The following is a 21,428-nucleotide window of genomic DNA, read 5'->3' as shown; positions in this document are numbered from 1 at the left end:
TCCATGGCCCTGTCGTAATGTCAGGATCGGGTCAGGGATCCAACACGCAGAGTACAAAGAGCAGCTGATACGTATACCGGTCCTTAGAATGGCCGGACTAACGTATAACTACAATAGAATGGTCAGAGACAAGCCGAGGTCGAGGATAACAGAGGACAGGTAAGCGAGAGACAAGCCGGGTCAAGGATAACAGAAAGGCAGGAGAGTAAACAACAAAGCCGGGTCAGAACCAAAAGACAAGTGAATAATAAAGCACTGTGTGACTAGGCGGACTAGAACCACGACAGGGCAATGAGTGAATGAGAGAACCACCGTTAAGTATCCTGGCTAGGGAGAGGGGACACGCCTCCGGCGAGTCCTGATTCGTCTCCCGAGATTTGAGTGGCAGGATGTTTCGGGTTAGCGTCATGACGTCTACCTCCGGTCCTTCTGTTATAAAAGGAAGTGACTCCCTCGCGGCCGGCGTTAGCAAGACCGAGTGAACCGCGGGAGACCGAGGAGACATGGCGTCCGGACGGATAACCTTCTAAGTCTCTACCTCTCTCAAAGGTAGAGACTCCAGGTACCCTGACACTTATATGGCTCTCTAAAGTAAAGTGCTTGTGTGCAGATTGGTCCCACCATCAGATTTCGTCTGGATATAATCAGGAACCAGGATAGGTGAAAAGTAAAATACTTTATTGACAATAAAAAATAAAAAAACAACTAGCACAACGCGTTTCGACCACTCTCTTGGTCTTCCTCAGGTGCAATGATGATACATCAGAAAATTTCTGTTTATATACTGCATTTTTCTTTCGAAAATTAATTAATTAGAAAACATATACACATAATCACAAAAATCCCACCCTCTATGCCCATATATAGTAGTTCCGGTACACTTGCCCTCCCAAGATGGTGTCTTTCATTCTCCACATTGTAAGGGACGACCTCCTCATCATGGCCGTGCGTTCCGAGTACTGCCGTGCGCACACGTGACTTCCGGTTCTTCTGCCGATACGTCATTTCCGTCTGCACTTCTCGGCATAAAGTTTTCCTTATCCTTTAGCATACAGCGTTTTCAGGATGACGCGCAACTGGCGTCACTTCCGTTCCGTTCGGACTCATAGGGAGGTGGGGAGAATCAAGTGATAGTCTCTTTTCAAAGTCCCAGAACTATATAAATCCAAATTTTAGCTCGATAAAAATTGGAGATAGGGGAGAGAAAAGTTATAGGAGAGAGAAACAAAATAAAGGTATTTTAATAAAGAATAATACCTGTAAAACCATAAATAATATTAAAACCCCAAGCTAAGAAATTATGTCTGTATAAAATAGCAATAAAAAAGATCATAAAAGGTTATAAGAAGTTTATATAACAGTTTCATAAAATGGGACCAATGTCAAAATCTAAATTTAAACCCCTAGGATATAAAGTTTGCATGTCAAAGATCCAGGAGCTTTCCTTTTTACTAAGGTTTAAAGCACTATTACCTCATCTCCAGTTATTTGAAACTTTTTGAATAGCCATGAATTCTAGATCTTTTGGATTCGACTGGTGGACTTCTAAAAAAATGCTTGGACACACTGTGGTTGGGGAAACCTTTTTTTATGTTTCTAATGTGTTCACTCACACAGATTTTTAACAACCTAGACGTTTTTCCTACATATTGTAAACCACAGGGACATTGTAATAAATAAATGACATTTTTTGATTCACAGGAAATAAAAGAACAAACTGAATACTGTTTCTTAGTTATAGATGATACAAAAGTTTATTTTTTTCTTTGATTGACTTTGGTGCTTTTACAGGGGTTACAATTTCCGCAATGAAAGAAGCCTTTCTGTTTTTTAGACCAGTCTTCCAAAAATGTATGTTTTTCTTCGGCATTAATAAAACTTGAAGTTAAAATTTGTTTTAAATTTTTGGCACCTCTAAAAACGAATTTTGTTTTTTTCCCCTAAAAATTCTTTGATATCATGTTCTTGGTTAAGACACCAAAGTCAATCAAAGAAAAAAATAAACTTTTTTATCATCTATAACTAAGAAACAGTATTCAGTTTGTTCTTTTATTTCCTGTGAATCAAAAAATGTCATTTATTTATTACAATGTCCCTGTGGTTTACAATATGTAGGAAAAACGTCTAGGTTGTTAAAAATCCGTGTGAGTGAACACATTAGAAACATAAAAAAAGGTTTCCCCAACCACAGTGTGTCCAAGCATTTTTTAGAAGTCCACCAGTCGAATCCAAAAGATCTAGAATTCATGGCTATTCAAAAAGTTTCAAATAACTGGAGATGAGGTAATAGTGCTTTAAACCTTAGTAAAAAGGAAAGCTCCTGGATCTTTGACATGCAAACTTTATATCCTAGGGGTTTAAATTTAGATTTTGACATTGGTCCCATTTTATGAAACTGTTATATAAACTTCTTATAACCTTTTATGATCTTTTTTATTGCTATTTTATACAGACATAATTTCTTAGCTTGGGGTTTTAATATTATTTATGGTTTTACAGGTATTATTCTTTATTAAAATACCTTTATTTTGTTTCTCTCTCCTATAACTTTTCTCTCCCCTATCTCCAATTTTTATCGAGCTAAAATTTGGATTTATATAGTTCTGGGACTTTGAAAAGAGACTATCACTTAATTCTCCCCACCTCCCTATGAGTCCGAACGGAACGGAAGTGACGCCAGTTGCGCGTCATCCTGAAAACGCTGTATGCTAAAGGATAAGGAAAACTTTATGCCGAGAAGTGCAGACGGAAATGACGTATCGGCAGAAGAACCGGAAGTCACGTGTGCGCACGGCAGTACTCGGAACGCACGGCCATGATGAGGAGGTCGTCCCTTACAATGTGGAGAATGAAAGACACCATCTTGGGAGGGCAAGTGTACCGGAACTACTATATATGGGCATAGAGGGTGGGATTTTTGTGATTATGTGTATATGTTTTCTAATTAATTAGTTTTCGAAAGAAAGATGCAGTATATAAACAGAAATTTTCTGATGTATCATCATTGCACCTGAGGAAGACCAAGAGAGTGGTCGAAACGTGTTGTGCTAGTTGTTTTTTATTTTTTATTGTCAATAAATTATTTTACTTTTCACCTATCCTGGTTCCTGATTATATCCAGACGAAATCTGATGGTGGGACCAATCTGCACACAAGCACTTTACTTTAGAGAGCCATATAAGTCGGCTCTCTACTATGTGTCTTCAAAGTAGAGAGCCGACTTATATGGCTCTCTAAAGTGTGAGTGCTTCATATTACTCCTTTTTATGATTATTGGGATTTTATATATTGCCCTATGAAAGTTGTTTATCTTTCAGAACCTACTATATATCCATTGTGTGCGCAAAACCTCCTTTCTATTTATCCAATATATGAATTGGGCAGGTCATACTTTGTCTGTAGTTCTAGGAAGGGTAGAATAGAAGATCATGACCATAGAGCTTGGATAGTTGTATACCCAGTGATGTCCATGGTTTTATCGATAGCCATAGGGATATTGCTCTGAGTACAGTAAGGGGTCTTAAGGATGAAATTTGTTGTTGTCTATTGCAGAGTATCATGAAGTATCTGTCAGATCTTACCTGATGTGGGGTCTGACATGCAGAGTTATACGTTCACCCTTGCAAATAAACACAGACCAAGGTGACCAGGTAAGAAGCCACCTGGGCTGTGAGTCTGTGCACGGGGGCTGTGCTTGAATATAGCTCCAAGTCGCAGTACAGGCACGGAGAAGCAGAAGAGAAGTCGTGGAAAGCCGAAGTCAGGGGAAGCCAGAGGTCAGAATAAACTATTAGATAAGCCAAAGTTAGGAGCCGTCTGGAGAACACTGGATCAAGATACACAAATACAGGAACCAAAGTCATCGAACTGACACTGCCCTCAGAGAGAGGCAGTGTTTTATACCTGGCTGATTTGGCATCTGCTTCAGGTTTACTGAGATTGACAGGAGCAGCCACAGGAAAAGTCCAGCCCCTAGTGCTGGAGATAAGGCAAGATCGAACTTCAGGCTGATACATGAGCTGAATTGTGACTCAAAGGCAAAACATCAGGCCCAGGAGACACAGAAGGATACAGGTTCATATCCCCTGTTGGGCACTTCTGGGGTGACCGCATCTGACTGTCTGGGGGGTCATGGTGAGAACTATGACATTATCCTAAATATGTAGAATGAGTTTAGTGGTGCAGAGGTGTCTAATCTAAATTCCCATAGGGTCCTTAATATATCTTTCAGTGATTTTGTAGGGTCCATGTCAACCCATTGATTGGTAATTTATATTTTATTTTATGTGTGCACTTTTTTCCTATTAGTCAGCAATACAATAACTGCTAACTATATTAGTTATTTTGTTTAAAATAATAGCATATATATTAACACTTACATGCATCCATCTTAAAGTGTATTTGGCACTTCCCAATTTTTTTTTATTTTTTTTTTTACTAAACATGTACAGGTATGTGAGCTCTTACATAAAACTAATTTAATATAGAAATTCTTGTTACTCTATCCTGGCACGAAGAATCTCCATGCTTCCCTGTCAGATTTTGTTATAATTTCTACCCTTTGAATTTTTAAGTCAACGTAAAATCTAAAGATATATAAAGATACAAAATAGAAATTTTTATATAAATATATATTTTTTATTTTTTTATTTTTTATTATTGGATTTGCCATTTATTGGACGAGACTCCAAACCATCCAAACCAGCACTATTTACTGTGACAGCTCACGGCAGCAACCATTAACGTAACATGATATAGTAATAAACTGACTAGTATTGGTGAATCTAAATCACTGACTCCGATGGATTCATAAATTATGGGTAATGCACAGACTAACTAACAGTATTAGCAATCTGACAGTGACAACTGAATTTGTACTCATTTGCATCCATTATTATTTTTATTTTCTGTGCATTACTGATTCCTCTTAGTTTTATAAATTACTCTGTTTCTTTCTCCTGCAAGAATAATAGTTCATATGTAACACTACATATCTGTAGTAATCCATCCCTCCAACTTCATTATGACCTGTCAAATTTTGAACTGCTTAGTTGATCTAACTGGACAATTAACCAATAGCAACCGTTGCATTTAAAAATCAGCTCACCTTCAGATCATTCCAAGAACTCCTGATGTTCCCGGAGACGGCTGCCGGGGGAAACGTGCGTTGAGTGCAGACCTTAGTATTACTGGTTGGGGGATTTTTCCTGGACTTAATTCCTCAAATTGTTTGACTCTACTCCCCCATCCGGAAACCTATTCATACCTTTTAGTTTCTCTGTTATCATTGGAGATGAGCTACTGACATGGAGGGAACACATGCCAGCTGTAAAATCTTGTCTTTATTTTCAGACAAGTGCAGAGAACAGCCAACATATGCACCTTCCTTGTCATCCCTCAAACGAATACTATGTTACAAAGGCTAATCTGATGCAATGCAGTGGGAGATTGATACTTTATATTTCACTGTTCTAAATTTTTGGTTATTTCTTTAGATACAATTATCCCTGGCACATCGGATTAAGTTATTAACCCTATATATGTGTGGACTTAGTTTTTTTAATTTATACTAATTTACTGGAAATATAGGGTATGTTTTTAACCCTCCAGCTTATTGGGATGATTCCTTATATAAATCCTTGTTTTGGATCAATTTCAGTGTTACAATTAAAGTAATGTTTTATATCTTAATATTGGGGTGTTTACCATATCTAAATTATTTGATTACAAAATATAAAAGCCATTTTTCTGATTGTCCTCCATTGCAACTGAACATTTTAAAATAAACTTCTTCCTGTCATAATTGCATAATAAAATACCTGGGTTCATGCATTCGGGAATATCTTTCACAGATTATAGAGCATTTTCATACACTCCATAATATAGAGAATACCCCAACAATATTACACAATTCTTGAATGATCTTTCCCACAAAATGAGGATCATTAACTGACTTAACTCTTGAGGTTCCTTAAATGAAAAACGTTTGTGTTACTGTGATGTTACTGTGACTCTGATCAACAAAATAACTGACCTATTTACCAAAACATAAATTAAAGGAGATTGTGGAGCAGCAAATTGTCAGTTCTACTCTGTAATTCCACTCATTTAAAAAAAAATCGTAACATACTCATACGTAGATATTGCAAGTTGCTATTCTATAAGGGGGTTATCTAACTAGATTCTTAAAATATATTCATCAATTATAAAATTAAGAAATACAAAAACATCAGGTTTTTACCAAAGTATTGTTGGAGACTGCTGCCCCTCCACCAACTTATATTTTTACCTCCGTTCTTACAAACTCTTTAAAATTGCATGGCTTTTTGCAATAATAACAAACTTCTAAAATTACTACATTTCTAGGTATAATGAGTTTTCCTTTCAGTTGATGTTGTGGATCAGCTGGATAAAAACTAAATTTCCATTACCAGCATAAGAGAACATTGTTTCTCTCCTTTCTCAGTACCCATAAAGGATTTTTTTTTTGTGACAATTATTTTTTCTTATTCTATATTGGACTGTAAATACATATGTTATGACACAAAGGGTGCATAAAATAATTGCAATTTCAACTCATAACTAAGACCTCCTATATGTGATATATTATCTTCTCATCTTGATTTAAATCCATCCACAAAATAGGTCACAAACAACCCCCACCTATAAGGGACTGGATTTTATAGATACGATACAACTGTACACTTGAAGAACTAAGATGGACTTCCACATGTAATCTAAACAAATACAACAATATCTGGCAGCCCTGTTTGAATTGCTTGCAGAAGAAAGGGGGAGGAGATGATAATGGGAATCACTAGGGACATATGATATATCGCACCTATACACACATTTTCCTGGAGAGGGAAACCTCAATCCCTGAGGGCTCATAAGTGCCAATGTCCTTGTGACTTGTAGCTTAGGATGAATGATTACTACTGTAACCTCTCATGTTTTGATGATTGAAACAGAACCACTGCCTCTGATGTAGTTGCTTCAATGTTCAGTGTGTTGACGTTTACACTTTTTAATTCAATATTTATCTTCTGTATACCTATCATTTTACTTATATTATCATTGATTTGTTTATAGTCTCTTCATATAGGTTCACTGTACATTTGGTGCTGCTTATCCCCACCATTTACTGCACCCGTGTACATGGTAATCAAGTATTTTTCTGACCGTCAATATATTTTATAATTCTAAATAACTGTAACAATCCTACACTCTGACAATTAATATGTCAAATTGTAGGAACAATAGTTTTTTTCATAAATTTTGTATGAGAAAGGAAATAAAGATAGAAAAAATGTTAACAACAACAAAATTACTATATAAAAATCTTGCTTATTGTATTTTACAAATAAAAATGCTAAGGACAGAATATAGTATTTTTCTCATAAGTAAACTATATATAAAGCTTATACAAAAGGAATGTTTCTTTTAAATTGGTTTTAAACATATTAACTTGGAAACCACAAACCCCGTTAGTTCTTGAACTCCTAAAATGTTTTTCCTAATTCATCTGGGTATGTATCAACAAATTTGTCAGTAGTTGCCAATTAAGTATCAGTTCATGCCCCTTTAACCCATTAAGGACACATGACATGTGTGACATGTCATGATTCCCTTTTATTCCAGAAGTTTGGTCCTTAAGGGGTTAAACTTCACATAGATTGCATTCCATCATGCACCTATTCACCTAGTAAAGAATGCAGCCACAAAAGACAAGCAATATCATGAATCAACCAAACAATGTTTGACATGTTTTCCTTCAAATGTACTTAAATTAAAGAAAAAAACATTTTGGGGTTCTTTTTCAACAACCTTTGCCAATTTCATTTTGTCTACATCAGTTCTTCTCTCAAACGGCATGAGATGCAGCAGGTCAGGTGAATGCATAAATGTTTTTCTGTCTTTGCTAAAACGATTTCTTTTTTTACTGATCTTTACTGGAATCAGCTGCTCACTCAAAGTCCCCATATTTTGTTTCGAATTACATTAATCACATAAACTGCTGACACTTAATAGCGCCTCTTCTCTTGCAAAAATCACTGTTTATTCTTGGAAGACTGGGAAAGATACACAAACAGGTCCTTAACCACTCTCCCCGTTTGGTCTACTTTCAAATAACATACCCTAATGTACTAATGTAAATGTTATATACTTTTAGAAACAATATTTGGACATGATCTTTGCTTGAACCCCCAGCTCCTCCTCTTTCATATTGGTTTGCCAAGGTTGGAAACATCTTCATCATATTTAATGGTACACATCCTACTTGATTTCAAAATGTGTATTGGTAGAAATTGGAAACAGCAAGGGCAACCAAATTGTCTTGAAATTATTAACCAAATTAATTACCCGTTTACAATGGAGAAAGGGTATTACATAATGAATAACCAATTAGAATTAAATTTAAAGACGTGGGCTGCTTGGGAATCCTCTCCCTGTGTATGGGAAAAAAACACCAAGACTAGTACTAAACTCTCACACTGTAAACAATAAAACGTAAGAGAGACTCTTGATCAGCAGTTAATTCTGGTAATCAGATTAATTTCACTACTTCCTTCGAGTCAGGGAGAATGAGGTATGAATGTTGCATGAATGATTACTAATTAATTGCATGTACTTGCTGAATATATTTAACAAAAATGTGCTGTAAATTTTAAATTGTAATAATGAAAACCAAATAAAGTTGAATAAAAAAAAAGAAATACCATACATTACCACTTCTCCTCTGAACTCAAATCTGGAACATAATAAAAGGGACATAAAAAAAAGTTAACTCTATCCGCTATTTGACAAAATAGAGGGTCTTTAAAACATTCTGTCCTTCCACTTTTTTTCACCAAAATATCGCAGATCCGAAAATTCACACATTCTTTTGAATTCTTTCAGGGGTTTTCATTTTTGTAATGAAGTTAAAAAGCAGTATTGATAAATAGAGATGCAAGTTTGCTCACAGAAGTGGCTAGCGTGGTTAGTTCTTCATTATTGCTCTTTGGTTATATGTTCTCATGGTTGTGTCTTATTGCATTCTCATCTTATTCTTTATTCTTAAACTTTTTTTAAGCTTAGCTTTATGCTACATCCTGTATTCAACTACTGCTAGAAGAAAGGGAAGGGTATTTAACTTACCACTTTCTCAATGCTGGCAGGAACTTTTACAGTCAGCAACTCGTAATAATAAGGGTAGCAGACATCTGAGTTTTAGCCAGAATTACAAGACAGCAAATACATATTCACCCATTCTATGCCATTATCATGCCTCATCAATATACAACTAATAAGCTGTGATAGCATCTCCTAAACATGTGTATATACTTTTAGGTCCATATACATATACATTTTTGTCATAATGTAAATCAATATAATATTGCAATCATTCGAAACAAAGATAATACATATCTTTGCTTGGCCTGCTTCACCAGTATGTTTTGGTATATGGTCTACTGTCATGTATTTGGTTTTAGTTATGCTGTGTTTTATAATAGTATTGGACAATATTTGCATTGTAGATACAGGGTACAAAAGATAGAGCAGGTTTAGCGCTTATCAACCAGATAAGGCAGAGCAAACCAGAGGCAAACCAAAAAAGGGGATACCTTCAGCCCTTTTCAGAATCAACATAAATAAACAAAAATAAAGAGGTTGTGCTACAAGTATACAATAAAATACTGTTGTCAGCAATTAAATGAAATAGTCCTTCAAATGTACTTAAATTAAAGAGAGAACCATTTTTGGGTACTTTTTCAACAACATTTGCCAATTTGATTTTGTCTACATCAGTTCTTCTCTCAAACTGAGTGAGATGCAGCAGGTCAGGTGACTGCCTAAATGTTTTTTCTGTCCATATAGATATGTAAAACAGAAAGAACAGCAAATCCAATAGTACAATAAATCAATATAAGCGTTGTGTATATAATAAAACAGCAGTATCTTACTCACATTTAATGGTCATAGCTCCATTAAATGTGAGTAAGATACCACTGTTTTATTATATACACAATGCTTATATCGATTTATTGCACTATTGGATTTCCTGTTCTTTCTGTTTTACATATCTATATGGATCCTACCAAGGAACCTACCTTCCAGTAGAATAATCTACCATATACCACTACTACCTACCCAAGAACTTATATTGCATTTAACCCCTTAAAGACCGAACTTCTGGAATAAAAGGGAATCATGACATGTCACACATGTCCTGTGTCCTTAAGGGGTTAAAGGTGGATTTCTTTTTTATTCTGGGCTATTTCATTTGATTACTGACAACAGTATTTTATTGTATTCTTGTGGCGCAACCTCTTTGTTTTTGTTTATTTGCATTGTAAATGCCTGTAAAGTATGTTTAACATACTTTCTCTATAGGGGAACTGAGTAACATGGGATAGTTCACAGAAATCTGAAATGTCATCAGTAATATGAAAGGGTATATTCTAAGGTAAATAAATGCATGTTTTAATATGTGGTAAGTTTTGTGTATCAATAATTATAATAGCCGTGCTTGTTTGTCAAACTCCCATCTGCTATAACTATATGGGGGCTGATATGACAACTTGTAATATTAATCGTACCCTCATGGAACTCAGCATCTTTTGCATTAATTTTATATATTCTCTATTTATTATTTTATTTTTAAAGAAAAGGGTCAACATTTTTTTTGTAAAGTTTATGTTGCTTATTGTTACTAATTACATAGTTACATAGCTGAAAAAAGACATACGTCCATCAAGTTCAACCTTTTGTTACTAATTACATAGTTACATGGCTGAAAAGAGACATGCGCTATCAAGTTCAACCTTTCGCATAACTGTTTTTGCTTCTGATCCAAATAATAAAAGAGTATTTGTATTGGAAATTTACCTTTAAGGTTATTTGTGTTTTCCTAAGTCATGAGGATACATTCATTTATCATGAATTTAAGCTGACATTAATGTGCTTAGTCTCCTTTTTCATAATATCTTTACAGAGAAAAATTTTTCTGAATACATTAACTTACCTAGTTTTTTGCTACTGTCAATTATTTAAATATTGCTTCCAATACAAACAACAACAAAATTAATTGACAGATTAACATGAAGTACAATATGCCAGAAGCCTGATATGAAATGCTTACAGGCATGTCCAATCCTTCAGTCTATCCAAGTATAGTTTTTCCCATCTCTGTCATATGTTATGTGCACTATAATAACTTGTCTGTCAGTTTATCAAAAGCTTAAGCAAAATCTAAACAGCCTATGTCTTCCTCAACATGCCATCTTGTCATTCCTGCAATGAAGATCGTTAATTGGCTTGTCTTTTAAAAACACATCAACTTGTATTTACAACTATCTAGCTCAAATGTATTCTTGCATGTAAGCTATATTACATGTCAAATAAGTCACCAATCAGGGAGTTTTCCAAGTCTGTAATTTCTATGTGCAATATTTTAAATATGGAATATGCTTTGACAGCATGCAGATAAAGTTTTTGAACAGTAACAGCCGTTGTACAGATTGTCCTGAATTCATTCTCTTCTGCAGCCCCATCCAGTAGGAATGCTTGTAATATCTGAGTTCAGAGTTTTATAAGAATGATATGAGAAGCAGCACTATTAAGAAAAGTAAAGAATTGCATATAAGGAAAATGTTTCATATCCATACGAGAGATAATTCAAGTTATTGAATTTCAAGGCACGATAACAGTTAAAATGTTGACTATTTTTGTTTCAGAGAAGATTTGAGATGGTTTATAGAGAAAGAAAGGACATGGTACCACCTTAATACCTACTTAATTTAAGTTTGGTAAAAACAAAATAAAATCACTAAATCAGCTGTTTACTAACTGTAACAAGGTGTGTTAAAGGGACACTATGGTCACTAGCTTAATGTAGTTGTTCTGGTGAGTATAATAGCTCCCTTCAGGCATTTTCATGTAAACACTGCCTGTTCAGAGAAAAGGCAGTGTTTGCATTGCCCCTAGGGACACCTCCAAGTGGCCACTCCTCAGATGGCCACTGGAGGGGTTTCCTGGCTCAGGGCTGCACAGTAAGCAACCCTGCCATTCAGCGTCCCCACGCTCTGCATGGAGACGCAGATTTTTCCTAATAGAGATGCATTGATAAGAACCCACGACAAAACAGCATTTGGCCCTGCCCCGTGCCGATTTTAGCCAATCCAACATGCTTTCCCTATGAGAAAGCATTGGATTGGCTAAAAATCGGCCATTTTGATGATGTCACAAAGGGGGCAAATCCAGCGCAGCCGAAAACGCGTGGTGCTGGAAATATAGTGAGTTTTAAACTTTTATATGGGGGTAAAGGGGGGGAAGCCACCTATATGGTGAGTTTAGCACTGTAGGGTCAGGAATACATGTTTGTGTTCCTGACCCTATAGTGGTCCTTTAACATTTGTGAGTAATTTGTGAGTAATCAGCCCTCAGAAATAATACAGTTAGTTCAAGATGGGTGAAAAACCCTTGTCAAACTGAGCTGGTGTTTCTAAAATGCCCACTACATTAGGAAACATCGGGTTTTCTATTTGCTATATGCTTGGCTGTTAGAGGGACCCTTGTGTGCAGTCCCCCTATTCACACGTTTCATATGACCACGCGTTTTTATATATATATATATATATATATATATATATATATATATATATATATATACAGCAAAACTTATAGCACTCCCGGGACTTATTTTGAAAAATAAAGTAACATTTAGCTTTAAAAATAAAATGTAAACTTTTCAGCTTTGGTAAAAACTTTCATCAGGACCAAATGATGATTTTTTTATTCCAAAAACTGAAACGTAAAAACAAAAGACAATTGGGGGCACACCCGGAACATGTATTTTTCAGAAATTGTGCTGCCGTTGTGACCAAAATGTATACATAATACAGATAAAGGAACAGCACACTCATAAAATACATGTTTAAATTCTACAAGGCTACTTAAAAATAACAGCAAACAAATATGGGGATTAAGTACCACCACATGGCCCTATTGTGTAAATCCCACCACTACTATACCGAATATCAGTGGGTCCTACACTAATTCAAACGTGAAAGATAAATCAAATAGTGCTAGTGCTAAATAAATTAATTTAAGTAATATGTTTGTAACCGCATTGAGAATATAAAATGCAAAATTAATATGATACCCACAACTAAAAAAAATCAGTGTCAAAACTAAACAATTAAAGTGATAGTGCTTTTATGTATAAAGTCACAATTCAAATTATACATCTGCTCAATGAAAATTATAATTAAAGTGAACTTAGGGAATTGTGGGGCACACCTGTAACATCATCTTACAGGAATGGTGCTGACGTAGTGACCAAAATGTATACATAACACAGATAAAGGAACAGCACACACATAAAGCACATTTCTAAATTCTACAAGGCTACTGAAAATCGCCTATCTCAGCAAACAAATATGGGTATTCAGTTCTACCATATGGCCATATTGTGACTACAGCAGCACCATTCCTGCAAAATGCATGTTCTGGGTGTGCCCCCAATCCCCTCTTTCAAATATTCCAGCTCACACACATATGGTGCAACTAAGGAATTTGTGCTAGTGTGAGGGATTCTATTCAGGTGGTTGAACAATTCTAAGACTGGAGGAGTCATGATAAGTTGCATTTTCAGTTGAATGTGGGCAAAACCACTTGAAGCATTCATGGTGTTGAGCTATTTCAATTGCTTTTGTTTGATTTGTTCATTGCAAACAGCTGAAAGTCTGTACATTTTGCCCCCCTAAATATAGTAAAATTTTACTTGTATTCAAGTCTGCAGCTAACCTTTTTGTTGTTACATTTGGCAGGTTGGCAAATACTGAGCCTTACATTAATTATTGGTGCTTAGATTTAAAGGGTTATTTACTAAAGTGAGAATTCAAAGTTAATTGAAAGTGAATTTCAAACCTATGTTTAAAAAGCTGAACGATACAAATTCTAGTCAGCTATGTTTTTAGTTCAGCTACCTAAAAATTCACTTTTAATTCTCACTTTAGCATCCTTACAACACTTGGTTATTATAACCTCAACAACCTAGAACATTCCAAAACATACTCAAAAAATGGAAAACTAAATGTATTTAGTTATAGAAAACTATAGGCATCATAACTACTTACATTAAAATGGCTATGGTGCCTGGAGTTGGTTCATTGAATTTGTCACATTCAATTGGAGGACTATTTTTGTTATTTTTTTTTAATAAAGGATGGATTCTATTTCAACTTCTGCAGTATGAAGACATTTTTTACACTTTTCTATGGTCCTTGACTTTCCTGGCATTGGCTCACAATTCTCTGCTAAACAAATTTTTAAACAGTTTATCACTGAATGAGAGTCCCCGACTGCCTGCAGCCAAGTACCTTTCTGCTGATCCTCTCTGCATAGGCATTACTTAAGTAGCAGTGAGTGGCAGTGTCCATCATCTGACCACTCTCTACCTATCACAGTCACCCACTGTAGGTTTGTGTTGGTATTGCTAAGGCAGAGCTACATTTGAGGCTCAGTAACATTATATGATTAAAAGGTGACTAATCTGCATATATTATATTCAAGTCACTTGTCCAAAATGTTAGCATCAAATGAATCTATTTGCTAGTTATATTGTGAATACCATATTGTACTTTCACAAACCTATACACACTATCAGGAAGGTGAACAGTAATAGCAGCATCAGAGGGTTCTACAAATGTTAAGTGTTATTTTCTGGTACTATTTATAACAAATATATTCTTACTTACAGTAATTGTCTCTTCCTGGTCATAGGACAGTATAACAGTGGGTACCTCCTCCATATCCCTAATTAGAAAGGAACCTAATTAAAACAAAAGGCATACATACCCCCTCCTACACCTCCCACCCTCACTTTTGCTGCCAATAATAACCAAGAGCATGATAATTCTTCTGCCGTGGCCCATGACCAGAAAATACAATTTCAGTAAGTAGGAATACATTTTCTGTTTTCCTGGCCATATCCATGGCAGCACAACAATGGGTAATACCCAAGAAATAGCCAAGGGAGGGAGAAGAAAAGACACAGACTCAGAAATTAGTGTATATAAACAAAACTATTGACAACCTGTCAGGGTACCTGAAGTCTCTACCTCTGAGGAGGTTAGACTTCCCGACGGCCGTTCTCTCAGGGGGGCTGATTCATCCAATCCTCACAGCTCTCATAGTCATTCTCACGCCGGCCGCGATAGCCCTGCTTCCTTTTATGACACGGCGCTCAGGAGCCGACGTCATGACGGCAATCACATCCCGACCTGTCAATCTAGTTCGGAACAACGAATCAGGACTCGGCAAGGGCGGAGTCATCAATTAAAGAACCAGGGTATAAAAGAGGGATGTGTGTAATGGTTCATTGCCCTGTCGTGGTTCTAGCTTGTCTGGTTCCTCAGTGCTCTTATTTCTATTGTCTATTTGGTTTTGACTCGGCTTGTACTTTCGTTCCTGTTTACCTCTCGTGTCCTTTGACCTCGGCTTGTCTCTCGCTTACCTGTTCTCTCGTTCCCTCGACCTCGGCTTGTCTCTGACCATTCTTTGCTTTCTCCTTACGTTAGTCCGGCCATTCTAAGGTCCGGTATACGTACATCTCTCCTGTTTGTACTCTGCGTGTTGGATCCCTGTCCCGATCCTGACACAACCCAACCATGACAACCAATGTATATTTTACCATTTGATACCAAAGAATTATCAGAATAATCAAATTACCTGCTCTGATATCTAATTGGTGATGTTTTATGAAGGAGATAACAGAGGCCCCAAAAGATGCTCTCTATATCAGTACTGAGGAAAACCAAGCTGTGGCATCCCATGATGAAGAAAATAACCTTCTAAGACCTGGTTAGTCTGAAAAAATGGCAAAAACAGTACATCTACTGATAGCTTACTTAAATGCTTGAGGGCTTCTCTGACTTATAATGGATAACAAACAGACTTTATGATAAAGTAAAAATATCTAAGTAGAACCAGAACATATGACTAAGACATATGTAGGACATTCCATTACTTTGTTTTCATCATTAAGTTGTAATGCAAGGCTGGGAGCACTATTTCCTTGCTCAGATGAAAATCTAAAAACTACCTTGAGAAAAACCTCTGTAAAAGATCTGAAATAACACGCCCTATAAAAACAGAGACGAGATCTTAGAAGATAATACTCAGAGCACTGGTATATTCCTGCCTGAAGCCGAAGTCACCAGTAGAACCATGATAGTGAAAAATGCTGAGAAATAGAATCTAAACACTCAAAAGGAGATGTCTTCAGAGCTTATACCAAAGGTAGATCCCATGGGAAAACAATGGATACATCTTTAGAATCATGGTAATAATTTTGTTATGTTGATAACACAGTACAACTTAAAGTATTGATGGCCAAAAGGGCTGAGAAGTGACCCCTCTGAGTATTGAAACTCAGGACTGGACCAGTCAAGATTGTAGGTCACCAGTGTGGTCACCAGTGTGACCTTAGATACTGATTATCCATCTGATTAAAAAGTAGTAAAGAAGAAAAAACATAGCATCCCTGAAAAAGAGAGTAGAATTGAAACACTGAAAATGTTTCAGGGCTAGGAGATGGCTAGTAGATCTAGGAGATTGAAAGGAGATTTAGCAAGAGAAAGAACAATACTTGTGCACACTAGATATGAAGATACAATACCTAATCCAGAAGGCTGACATCTGTACAGAAAACAGACCAACAAATCTCTCTTAGTAGAAAACAAACAAACAATTTCTTAGTAACCACCATATCATGGGCTGTAAACACCAGATGGAATCATGATAGATGCTTGCTTAAACTGGAGAAGGAAATTCATTGAAATATCCACAGGGAAGATATAGACTCCAGTAGACTCATCATTTGTCTGTTGATGAAACAAAGACAACCAACCTTCTCTGTCTTTGCAAAAGGTCTTTCCTTCGATCCTGAGAAAGTTGAATTGTACCATTTTCAGTGCTGAAAAGCACTCCCAGATTTGACATGGACTGGGAGGAGAGTCAAATAACTTAGGATGTATTGATCTTTCAGCCATGAGGAATAATTAACTAATACAAAGTTGTTTATGGTTAACAGAGAGCTCTTTATGTCTGCCAGGATAATAATATCACCCCCGTTGAGGTAAATATAAGTTCTTTAATTCTGCTACAAGCACCACCAGAACTTTGAAGAAGAACCATGGAGCAGAACTGATAGAAAAGTGAACTGAAAATGACCTACATCCAAGGCAATCTTAAAGGGCAGATCCCATGTAAGGCAAAGGTACCTGAAAATACCATCTCTGGTATCTCACTACAACTTCTCTTTACATATATAAATATGCTAAAAAAAGAGTTTATTGCCACCGCAGGATGAAAGCTTGTGCCAGCTCCCACATATGCTTTAACAATATTCTAGTGCCTCATAGAGAACTTGCAATATTCTCAAGAATAGTGGTATGTTGGCTAACTTTACCACAGCAGTGTACAATTAGGGACAGAGCCAATGATGAAGACTTGAAATTCTCCCTTGAGCTGAGCCCTTTTCCTCAGTCTTAGACCAATTGTCTGGAATAAAGTCTTTAATATTGTTATGAACAGTGAAAGCTATTCTTTCTTTCCAATCAGAGAAGCAGCTGCTTGAAATTGAAGAATCCTTTCCAAAGATTCACATATATTCAAACATTTACAAATTCTGTCCTGAAACAGAGATTAAATGATCCACGCAAACCAGATTCAGAGAATTGGGGTTGACTGAACATTTGCATCTAACGAATAAACCAGTTCCCTGAATACACCTTCCCATATCTCTGTATGATGACTTATCTTGAGGACATACCAACAGATCAGGTATCTTGGCTTCTGCAAACTTGCTGGTCTTCTTGATGCATTAAAGAAACACATGTTATAAATAACATATCATGTCAGGAGCAGGGGAAGAGGGGCCTGCTGCTCTCAAACTTTTAGTGTAGAGATGCTTTCCCTCCAAAGCTCTCTTATCACATGAGCCCTCAGATCCTTATATTATATATTATATCCTTAGAGGATTGCCTTTAGATGAACTGGACAATTTATTTCCTATAGAACTATCATAATAGGAAATTATAAAGACCAATCTAAACAAAGATTGACTGCCCTATTAGAATAGGACAGGAATGAAAAGACAGAGGGGAGGGGTAGAATGGGCTGTTTATACAGTTTTCTTTTAATTAGGTTCCTGTCTAATTAGGGATATAAAGAAGCTAGCCATTGTTGTGTTGACATGGATATGGCAAGAAAATATATATATACATATATATGTGTTTTAATATGACTTTGTTAATTAAATATATCATGTTAAAAAAAAAAAGAAAGACTGCAATGGGACATAATCCTGTCATAAAATCACAGCAAATCACACTACCATGACAGACAACCCTGCAAGCTTTCAACTCTGTAAATATGCAGAGCATGCTGTCAGGTACTCTAAAATACTGGGGAAAACTTTGTTAAGAACTGAACTTCATGGGGACTTTCGCTGGACTGTTTCCTACATTCAGGACTGTCTTACATTGTTTCTTAAATTTTTAACGTTTTTTTTTTAAATATATTTTATTCATTATATATTTGTAGGTATGAGTAAAAGTGGTGAGTTATTTCATTTTGAATAGTTTATTTTTGTTTTGAATTTGTTGAAACACTTATTTTAACATGTATAAATTATTGTTTTCTTGTAGAACACAATAGAAGTAAGTTAAATTTAGAGAGTGATGATGATGAGTGGCAGGAATATAGGTGCCAGTGATAGTAGGTGAGGCCCTATCCAACAATTACCCTCTACAGATGAAGCAATAAGAACCTCAACACATAGCTGTGTGATATAAATGTGGTTTATTCATCAATAAATTCACGGATAGGCAACGTTTTGACACTGAGTATCTTTCTTAATTTAAATATATAAATATATTTGTATGTACATCTTATTAACAAAAGACCACAACAATAAAATGAATAATTCATGGTTTTATTAACTCAATTAAGAAACATTCTTGAAATGAATTTCTCTGATTTTAATAAGTACAAAATAATTTATTTTAAAATATTGAGAGGTCATAAAAACATGAGATAAAATAAGAAACGGAAATAAATCCCAGTTAGTGATAAAACAATACATAAGACTCATGTTAAAATGAAAGAAATTCCTCACTAATACAAACACAGCAAATATTATTGCAACATGTAAAAGGTGTTAAAGGGACACTATAGGCACCCAGACCACTTCAGCTCATTGAAGTGGTCTGGGTGCAATGTCCCATGTCCCTTAACCTTACTGTGGTAATTATTAAAGTTTCTGAGAAACTGCAAGAATTACCTCACAGGGTTAACTTCACCTCTAGTGGCTACCAGACAGCAACTAGAGGGACTTTTTGTGTGCTTAGATGACTTTTGGTTGCCAAAATGATGAAGGGGTCTTAACCCATTTGTCACCGTGGGAGGAGGTGCAAGGGAAGGGGATACTGTAGGAACCTATACTGCCAGGAAAATGATTTTGTTTTCCTGGCACTATAGATCCCTTTAAGCAAAGTATTGATAGGTATCAATCGAAAAAACTTTCAGTGACAGTTCCTTTTGAGCATTGTGCAAAATACTAAATTAACAAATAATTTCATCCAGAAGAAACATTGGGACGCAAAGTGGCATGGAATGTGCAAAAATAGCTCTTGCTTGATTTGAAAAGGAACTATTAAATTTTATTTTTCTTTTGGTTTTAGCCCAGGAAGAATGGACTACTTCCCGACCCAGTCTAAAAGCACCACTTCCAAGATCTAATAGAGGAGGCTACCGAGAACACCCGTATGTTAGATACTGAAGGTCTGCATTTGTGTCTTCACCTTAAAGACAGTTAATAGCCTATCGGCTCTGCCTAACAGCAACAAGACAAGTAATAGTCCATTTTTATCTTGGGGAATTACTGTTCTTGGTTTCCCTGTGTATTTCCTGTATTTGCTATAAAATTGGTGTGTGACATTGGCTTTAACATTATTTCTTAACACGGACTCAAAACTTTTTGCAGGATCATGTTGTCCATAAACCATGAAACAGGATAATGTTCTCTTAGTTGTGATGCATCGTGGTGTACAACTTTTTACAAAAGCATGAAAGTGTAAAAGCTCTGAAGTATCTTGAAAAGTACAGAAAATGCAAAAGCCTGGATTTTTTTTGTGTAGGGTTGCTAAACTATTGTAATATGATTTTTGAACAGGAAATAGTAAAATTGTAGATAAGATGTTTTAAACTGGCTTTTTTAATATATGTAAGAAACAATTTGTTCAATATTAAGTTTGTAAATTTAATTTAAAATGCTGTTTTAATGGGGTTGAAATAAAACAGCTACTGTATGTATGTAGCTAACTGAATTTGTTCAGTGTTTTAATCTGTATTTGTTAAAATGATCACATAAAGGTCAATGTGTAATCTTCTCTAAATAGGAAATCATAACTTGTCAAATATGTTTGCCATAATTTGTCAATAAAGCTGAAACATTTTGTAAGAAACTAAATTTGCAATCACGTGCTTTCTAGTTCTAAATGCCTGCTTTATTTCCTTTTCTAGGGATGCCTAAAATGTTTTTATATTTAAAACTACAAAATGAACCCAAGTTTGTTTTAAGCATTTTGTGTAAGATTTTTAAAACTGTATTAATAACTATTGCTTGTTAAATAACTTAAAAGTTAACAAACTAAACTGTTATATGAATCACCACTAGATTTCTCTAATGTACAACTTGTTAATGGGAAAATGACCTAATCCAATAAATGGCTTCTAAACTACATTCTAAGCTTGAACTTGCTAAACAAAAACTCTTGATTGACTTGTTTGTACTGCTAGCATGTCTCTCGTGAGAATATAACGGACTTAAAAGAGGTAAGATACAACTTACCACCACCATTAGACTTGTCCTAATGCCTAACTCTTCAAACGTTGAAGTTCCCTAAATATTAAACATCCTTTTTAACATGTAAGCATTGTTTACATTCACTTTCTGGTTTTCACTCTCAGGAGGAGTGTGTTGGCTGCGTTTGCTTAATAATTATTTATCTTTACAAATAATCATCAGTGTCACTGCCCAGTTGTTGCTATTTAACTTCAACTTCAAAAACTCTATTTGTAATTTTCAGTGCTAAATATCACCAACCTTGAAAGCAGTTTAGAGCGCTGATATTTCTTTTGAGACTATCAGACTTGATGGCTGATGATTATTAAGGAAAAGTGTCGCAGGACTCAAAGGATGACTAAACCATAAACAGGTAACACTAATAGTAACTCTGTAATTTTCAGTATGCAAGTAATTGTTAAATATTCTTAGCTTTCAAGCTACTTATAGTTAAAAAAGTAAACCTACCAGAACATAACAACTAGGAATATAGGTTATTAAACAAATAATTAATATTAACTAGTGACATCAA

At 35.6% G+C, this 21,428-nt stretch overlaps 1 protein-coding gene across 1 annotated transcript in view; it reads left to right on the top strand.

Moving 5' to 3' along the window:
- KHDRBS2 (KH RNA binding domain containing, signal transduction associated 2) overlaps positions 1-20,511 on the top strand; it is a 595,075-nt gene extending 574,564 nt beyond the window's left edge. Inside the window, exon 9 of the mRNA XM_063442960.1 lies at positions 19,734-20,511. Within this exon, the coding sequence (XP_063299030.1) occupies positions 19,734-19,831 (98 nt within the window). The 3' untranslated portion in view covers positions 19,832-20,511. The remainder of the gene's footprint in view (positions 1-19,733) is intronic.
- The last annotated feature ends 917 nt before the right edge of the window (positions 20,512-21,428 follow it).

The sequence above is a fragment of the Pelobates fuscus genome, chromosome 2 (genome assembly GCF_036172605.1).
Source record: "Pelobates fuscus isolate aPelFus1 chromosome 2, aPelFus1.pri, whole genome shotgun sequence".
Taxonomy (NCBI): Eukaryota; Metazoa; Chordata; class Amphibia; order Anura; family Pelobatidae; genus Pelobates; species Pelobates fuscus.
The sequence above is the reverse complement of the archived record's forward strand: the minus strand, read 5'-3'. Positions and strand labels throughout refer to the sequence as shown.